General features: G+C 36.0%; 1 protein-coding gene across 1 annotated transcript; it reads right to left on the bottom strand.

The window, feature by feature from the left end:
* Positions 1-6,221: 6,221 nt before the first annotated feature.
* Positions 6,222-7,232, bottom strand: LOC140157801 (beta-3 adrenergic receptor-like). Its single transcript, XM_072181048.1, has one exon. It carries the CDS (start codon positions 7,230-7,232, stop codon positions 6,222-6,224), a length of 1,011 nt encoding a protein of 336 aa, XP_072037149.1.
* Between the last annotated feature and the right edge of the window lie 1,930 nt (positions 7,233-9,162).

Genomic DNA, 9,162 nt, shown 5'->3' with positions numbered 1-9,162 from the left:
GACTCTAAAATAATATTGACTGTACCCACCAAATTTCGTGCCATACGGCAGTTTTTAGTAATTTGATCTCAGACGACCCTTGGATAACCCCGCATGACCCCAAAATGACCTTGGCAAAATTTGTCATTAAATGTTGACTGTGCCCACCAAGTTTCATGCGCATACAACAGTTTTTAGTAATTTGACCTCAGGTGACCCCTGGATAGCATAAGATGACCTCTAAATGACCTTCTAAAAATCTAACTCTAAATGTTGACTGACCAAGTTTCATGTCCATACGACATATGACCCATGGATAACCCCGGATGACCCAAAATGACTTTCTAAAAATTTGTCTCTAAATGTTGACTGTACCAAGTTTCAAGTCCATACAACAGTTTTTAGTAAGTTGACCTCAGATGACCCCTGGATAACCCCGCATGACCCGAAAATGACCTTCAAAAAAATTGACTTTAAATATTGACTGTACCCACCAAGTTTCATGCCCATACTAAAGTTTTTTTTAAATTTGACCTCAGATTACCCCTGGGTGACCTCGGATGACCCCGAAAAAAGTGACCGGAAAACGTTTAACTGTCGGGTTATATAAAGGGTATAAAACGTTTTCATAACATTCAAAAATATTTTTGATTACTGCAAATATTCTAACATAATTTTATTCAAGTGTTGACAAAATATTTTGCAAAAAATGTTTGCAAAAAATATTTTACAATAACATTTAATAATCATTTAAAAAATATTGTTGTAGTGTGTTTTCATACAAATATTTAAAAAAAAATTCATGACCTTTGTATAACCCGACATTTAATGTTATCAAATTGTTTTTACAAAATAAAAAAGTTACCTAATTGAGAATAATAATATTTGTATAATAGTTGAGGTCAAAGAGCATGCAGAGATCATCAAACAGCTCTAGTTCTAATTCTCTGGCTTAGCAGACCCTTTTCTTTTCATGACTAGTGAACCTTCTATTGTATTATGGTTGGCGGTCCTTTTTTTTTATTATGACTAGCGATCCTTTTTTTTATATTATGACTAGCGGTCCTAAATTTATATTATGACTAGCGAACGTGTTTCTCTATTATGACTGGTGGTCCTTTTGTTATATTATGACTAGCGGCCGTGATTTTTTCATTATGACTAGCGGTCCTTCTTTTTATTCTGACTTGCGAACCTCTTTTTGCATTATGACTAGCGGTCCTCTTTTTCTATTATGACTAGCGAGCCTTTTTTTCTATTATGACTAGCGGTCCTTTTTTTTATTATGACTAGCGAGCCTTTTTTTTCTATTATAACTAGCGGTCCTCTTCTATTATGACTAGCGAACCTTTTTTCCTATTATGACTAGCGGACCTTATGACTAATGAACCCTTTTTCTTATGACTAGCGAACCCTTTGTTTTATTTATGACTAGCGAACTCATGGTATAGGAAACTACACGTTATGACTAACGACCCTTATGACTTATGAACCTTATGACTAGCGACCCTTATGACTAGCGACGTGTAACCGTGGCGGACTGCCGCGATAGTTCGTCTCACACACATAACAAATGCACTACGATCAAATAGGTTGATGATACGATTTGATTGAATGGACTGCACTGCGCCATGATTACGATGAAGGACACCGGTTCAAATCCTTTGTTTGGAGCCAATCAATAAAAGCATGCAGGGCCTCTATTATGTCATCGACCTGACAACAGACACGCCCACGGTATACCCCGGTATATTAAGGTATTGTTTTGTTAGTTTCTGTATGGTACATCATACATACACATGTGCTGCGGTCAAAAAGGTAACAATTTTTTGGACTCCTGACCCACCTGCCATTCCAGACAACCCCTTAAGGGCAGGCTTCAATGTAAGATTGCACCCAATTACATCAACCTTGAATAGCATCCCTAATTTCAGATTCTTTTACGACACTTCAGTACAATTTTAAAAGTTTTACTAATACAGTTTAGACAGTTAATTAGCTAGATTTGTATGTGAAATAAGAATATTATTATTAATATAGAGAGCGCGAGCAATTAACAATTAACACTACATACACATTTGTTGCATAATAAGTTACAATTTTACTTTTTATAGTAACACTTCACCTACACAGGTGAGACAGTTGATTATAAGCATCGCGTAACTTACCGTAAATGTTCGCCTAATGGCGCACATGGGCTCCTTTGCCTAAGGCTATTAAGCTGTACGGTATCAAACGCAAGAAAGTCGAGGAAAAGTACTCCGAAGAATCACGCCGTTCTACCAAAAGAAAGTTCAACCAGTGCTGCTAAACTCTAACTAAAACCCAACGGCTCTTTTCAGAGCCACCAAAACTTCTAAAAGAGATATTGAACCTTGTGTGTCATTAATTGGTGGTTGCTAATATCAATAAATTATCATACCAACAACCCATTTACCGACATCCCTTATCATATAAATATATTAAAGTAATTACTTATCCTCATATATCTCAATAATTAGAATAATGGGTCATCCTAAAAGTAAGCGCTCTCGGGCTAAAAATAAATCTAACTGCTCTCAACGCAATGCATCCCGCTCTAATAGAGTAAATGTCAAAAAGACAGCTAAATCTAATCATATATCTAAAGCAAAGGCGAATATCAAAGCCAAAGCTGACCTGTGCAAACGGTTCATCTACAACTATTCAGAATATCACTTATCTGACATGCAAATCATTGCATTATCAAAAGGCTTTAAGTTCATACCATTGGGCAAAAGACCGCCTCGTTCTCAAATTTTGCAAGACTTTCATCTACTTGCACGTAAAGTGAGAATGAAATATATCATGCAGTCTAAGTCTAAAAATAAGATACCACTATTCAAACTACCATCAACATGGGACCCACGGACCTCCTACAGTATCACATTGGAGGAATATCTTGACGAAACTATGCTTGAACTCTCGAAGATCAAACGTATCAAACCTGAAAACAACATGTCTAAAGCTGAAATAGCTGCACTTAACCAACTCAAGAATAACAAACATATTGTCATCAAACCGCTCGATAAGGGCAAAGCATGTGCTGTAGTCTCACGTGATCAATACATCAAGGAAGCGCACAGACAACTGTCAGCGTTTCAATACCAAAAAATTGATCATGACATGACCGTACATACCGCCAAAATGGCGGACCAAATTGTCGATGACTTATTTGTTGAGAAATTTATAGATAAACACACAAGGGAATACTTGTTATCTGATAATAATACCATCAAGGTACCTAGCCTATATATGTTGGTCAAAGCACACAAACCTAAACCTATCGATAGTGATTTCTGTGGTAGACCAATTATATCTGGATGTTGCTCACCAACAAAAGCGTTATCAGAATATTTAGACTATTTCCTATTACCACTAGTGCAAGAACAAGACACGTATCTCAAAGACTCTCCTGAACAAAATCCTAGCAAACTTAAAACTTCCGCATGATATTACTCTAGTAACCGCGGATGTAACTAGTTTGTATACCAATATACCACAGGACCAATGTCTTGATATCGTTGTTGACAGATTAGAAAGATCTAACATCAGATACCAAATCCCAAAACCTCCGCCTCATCTAGTACGTAGAATTCTCGAGCTTATCCTCAAACGCAACTGTTTTGAATTTAATGATGAATTCTACCTTCAAATTGTAGGCGCGGCACAGGGAAATATCCTGTCACCTGAAATATCCGATTTGGTTATGTATGTGATTGAAAAAGAGTTCATTTTAACAGACCCGAATATAGTTTCCTATCGCAGATACCGTGATGACATATTGCTATTTTATCGGGGTGATTGTAGTGAGTTACAGAACCTTAAAACACGCATGAACGGTGCTCATCCCACCCTGAAATTTACCTTTGAGACATCTGACGAAATCGTCACTTATTTAGATCTTCAAATCTTTAAAGGACCACGTTTTCTGGAACAAGGCCTACTTGATCACAAGATCAACATGAAAAAAACAGAAACGCATCAGTGGCTGAGCCCCGACTCGGCACATTGCCCATCTGTTTTTTCAGCGCTAGTTCTTGGAGAAACGATCCGCTACTGTCGTGGACACACATCAGAAACAAATTTCATTAACAAGGTCAACTTTTTCACAGACAAACTGGTAGAAAGAGGATATGATCGAACCAAAGTTAATGAACCCAGCAAACACAAAAACGTTTTAAAAACGTTTTAAATAAGTTATATTTTGGCTTTTGGTTTAGGTAAAAACGTTTTAATAACGTTAAAATGTCGGGTTATATAAAGGTCATGATAACGTTTTAAAACGTTTTGTATGAAAACACACTACAACAATATTTTTAAATGTTTTCAACAAATGTTATTGTAAACTATTTTTGCAAACATTTTTGCCAAATATTGTATCAATACTTAAATAACATTATGTTAAAATATTTGAACCCAGCAAACACAGAAATGTTCTTAAAATGTTTTTTCAAAACCTTTTAATAACATTTAAATGTCTGGTTATATAAAGGTCATGAAAACGTTTTTAAAACGTTATTGAAAATATTTTGGGCAAACATTTTTCGCAAAATATTTTTTCAACCCCAAAATAACATTTTGTTTAGAATGTTTTGTATCAAGTTTTCAAGAATGTTTTTGGAATGCTATTAAAACGTTTTTATACCCTTTATATAACCCGACATTTAAACGTTTTCTGTAAAACATTTTTGTTTGCTGAGCAGTAGATTATCAAAAAATGTTTTTAAGGTTATGAAAACGTTTTATACTCTTAATATACCCTTTATATAACCCGACATTTAAACGTTTTCTGACAACCTTTTATAACCATTTGTGAATGATGTCGAAAACGTTTTGTGTTTGCTGGGAAATTACTAACAAAGTTAAATTTGAAGATCGGGACAATTATCTCAAAGGTTCAAAGAATGGGCCTACAACTAAGAATAAGAAAAATATTCCTCTGGTTCTTGTAACTACATACACTCCCTACACCAAAACCCATGATTTTAAGACAGCTTTACTCAAATACTGGGGTAAAATCGAGCAAAATCCTACTTTACACGCTCTATTCCCAAACCCACCAATTCTTGCTTTCAAACGGGCCAAAAACTTGGCTGATATCTTGGTAAACTCAAAGTTACCCAGGGTCGCAGGTCGGCATGAGATCAATCAATCGACGCCTCATGACGCATCCTTTGAGGAATTGCCGCCTATTGACCCAAATCCATCAAGTGATGGGATAAGCAAGTCAGCGTGGGATGATATTGATCGAGCAAACTTAAGCTGCCTCTTAGATCTTCTCAATGAATAGTGTGCCTACCACTCGAAACCGGCCTATACCGGTCTGTTCACATAAAGCCGATATTACAAATATGTTTACACAAAATTCAGCAAAACATTTAATAATATTATTTAATATTATTTAATAAGTTATTATATCCTATCTGTGTTATGCATCATTGCAATATTATACTTATCGTATTTATTATACCCAATTGCAATGCCCATACACGGATTTTTAGCGTAACACTACGCATCCATAATTGCTGTTATCTTGTTGTACTTATTTTTTCTGAATTCAAAACGATAAATTCATGTATACTTTACTTCAACAATTTATATAATATCCTATATGTTTACATAGTTGCATAATTACGCATATCGTGTTATTAACCGCTACCCACTTGCAACTTTCATATACGGAATTAATGCATACCTATGCATGTAGGCCTAAACGGGTTTACAATTTATACTCCTAGTATACTTCTTGAATTATTATTATTATCTGCCTACATATCCCACAGCTGATGAGTCCCCAATATCGGAGGGACGAAACCGGTCCTGTTATTTAAGTTAACATGCTTAAGTGACCCATTTTGAGGTATAACATTTGGATTCTGGATATACCATGCCTACAATTAGATAGGCCTACTACTATCATTATAACATTAGTCAGTATGATGAATGCTAATATGGCGTGTCCTCATGTCGTTTTGGGCCATCCACCCCTATTCAGAGCTCCCTCCTCTAAAAATCCCAACAAGGATTAAGGGCACGTGCCCTTATTTGCTGGAGGGATTTCTTTTTATGGCAGGGCATATATTTAGTTTGTGTCTAAAATCCCAGTTATGTCAAGGGAGCCCATAGCGCCATTAGGCGAACGTTTACGGTAATCAATCAAATGTCTTTGCAATTGTAGTACGTAATAGTTTACTCTTTTATCTGAAGTGTTTACAATAAAGTTACCGCGTGTTGCAGAGAACACGCTTGTAAAATTTACGTATCTTAATCATGGTACCTGCATACAGAAATGGATTAATGCAGGAGTTGAGGTATAGCAAATCTCCCAGAATATCGCGATGGTATGCATTATTACATTGGGGACAGAAGACGCTGGTGATGATAACGTATAATACGAACGGTAGTGTACAGATGTTGACAAGTAACACGATAGCACCAAGTAACACGGCTGCCTTCTTGTAGCGCTGGTTAGGATCAGCTCCAGGCCTAAGTACATCTGCTCCATTGGCCATTGGTACAGAATTTGGTGCTGCTGCAGACCTACTTGAACTTGGATGAATAATTTGAGATGACATACCTGTGTTGCTGCTAGGATGAACCATTGGTTGCCGCAATTTCCTTATCAGCCGAACAAAAAATGCAATACTGAATGAGTCAATCGCAAGGAGTGGACCAAAAATGCCTAGCATAAACACCACAAGTGCGTAAACTACGTTATGCTTTGGTGGTGAGCGGCAATCTAGGTTAAAGTCATAGTAATCATGTAAAGTGGGTGGTGTCAGTATATCCCATAAGAGTACTTCGCTAGATCCCAGTAGAATTCCATACAGCCAAATCCCACCAATGATATTTATTATGCGCTTTCTGGATTGGATCATCAGATACTTTGGATAGTCTCGGGACAGAAGCAGAAATCGATCCATGCCTATTGCTATAGTTGTTACCATTCCCGCACTGACAAACAAGCTGACAAGAAAATGTAACAGCTGACATCCATATTTGCCATAAGGCCAAATTCTGAAGGCAGTTTTAGGGAACCTATAAATTTGAATCAGTCCTACTCCAAGGTCAGCACATGAGAGGTTCAAAATCAATAAATTATTAGGTTTCTGTCGCAGAAGTCTTACTTTAAAGAAAGAAACTATTGTTGCCATGTTGCTAATGAGAGTCAAGATGCTCACAACGCTAACAACAACTACATACAGAATGTGAAGGCTTCTAGCTAGATCCATTTTGAAAAAATACCTGAAAATTAAAATGGTATTCTTAAAACTGAAAATGTGTAATCTTGGAGGTCGCCACAAGCAGCTCATTCCACAATGGTTTGTTTGTGAATGATGCTCTAACACCCGAACACTGACTTGATCCAACAACTGATGTTCTCCACAGCTCGTGTCAACGATCTTAATTTATTTTTTGTCTGTAAAGATAGGCATTGAACTCCTCTCACAGCCGATCTTAAAATAATCTTGCCATCGCCTTTATAATGACCATTTATTTGCAAAGCTGAGTACATGTATGTCCTCACATTTTGAGATGTTTTAACATGACATAAGTGATGAACTGAGCAGGATTAATAAAGAGTGTTATTGCTTAGCAATTAGCTAACCAAAAGCTCTTTCTCTGACAATACTTTTTTTTTCAATTATCTTGCTACCAGTCTGTTAACCTTTCTTTGTTAAATTGTTAACAATGTTTTCTTAAAACACTGTGTTTTTTTCAGGGATGTCCTAAGAATTTCAGGTAGTAAACCTAGACGGTTACTAGTTTTTTACGAGCAATTGAGCAGGAGCAGAGCTCCTCAAATCGCTGAAGGGAGTTGGCGCTAGAAGGCATTCTTACTCTCGCGCAAAGCCTGTTGGGCATTTCTCTGGTGGATTTGGTTATTTAACGCTTTTATTTTCAAGAAGACACATATCCTGAAATATTTAGGAGAAATAAAACCATGTGTAATGAAGACCGAATTAAAAAGAGTAGTTTGCATCTGACGTCAGTGCAAAGGCGCGACGTGATTGGTCGCTGACCTCCGCAGTACGGCATTGTTGGTCTGGTTGACAGAACGTCATACGCAAACTAGTCTTTTTAATTTGGCCTTCAATTATAGCCATGTTTTTTTTGTCGAGCAATTGACAATTAGCAAAGCTCAATTAATTGAAACTTTGGAAAATTTACATTCTAAATTAAAGTATCGTGGATTAAATTAATGTATCTTAACTTAAGTGTATGTTATGGCCATAATGAGATAATGGGATACATGTCATGATATAGGACAGAAAAAAATCGGCTTTGATTAAAAAAAATCAACATTGTGTAGTGTAAAGTAACCATATTCGAAAAATTGGTGGAGAATAATTGTGTAAATCAGCAGTTGAAATGAGGAAATCTAGCAAAATGCAATAACTCATGAAGTTTTGAAGATGATAATTGTGGGAAGCAGTATTTGGATTTTGGAAGAGGATAATTATGGAAATCAGCAGTTGAAATGAGGAAGTGTAGGAAAATGCAATCAGCCATGAAATTATCGACACTGTTCCCGATTTTCAACACCGTTACTATATTGACAAATTAGAAGTAGCTTTTTCAAAATTTACACTTACATGTTTTCAACACTTTATTGCATATTACATTTGTAATTTCAAAATTCAAGATTCTTCAAATTCGACACTTTTCCATGTTTTCAACACTTTTACTATTCCATACAGTTAGAATATATTCCATCGCATATCATATATGCATATCGCATATTACATTTGCAACTTCACAATCGACACTTTTCCCAATTTCCAACACTTTTACTATATCCACACATTAGAATAAGATTCTTCAAATTCGACACTTTTTCATGTTTTCAACACTTTTACTATTCCATACAGTTAGAATATATTCCATCGCATATCATATGCACATATGCATATCGCATATTACATTTGCAACTTCACAATCGACACTTTTCCCGATTTTCAACATTTTTACTATATCCACACATTAGAATAAGAATCTTCAAATTCGACACTTGTCCATGTTTTCAACACTTTTACTATTCCATACAGTTAGAATATATTCCATCGCATATCATATGCACATATGCATATTACATTTGCAACTTCACAATCGACACTTTTCCCGAGTTCCACCAGTTTTACCATATCCACACATTAGAAT

The sequence above is a fragment of the Amphiura filiformis genome, chromosome 7 (genome assembly GCF_039555335.1).
Source record: "Amphiura filiformis chromosome 7, Afil_fr2py, whole genome shotgun sequence".
Classification (NCBI taxonomy): Eukaryota; Metazoa; Echinodermata; class Ophiuroidea; order Amphilepidida; family Amphiuridae; genus Amphiura; species Amphiura filiformis.
The sequence above is the reverse complement of the archived record's forward strand: the minus strand, read 5'-3'. Positions and strand labels throughout refer to the sequence as shown.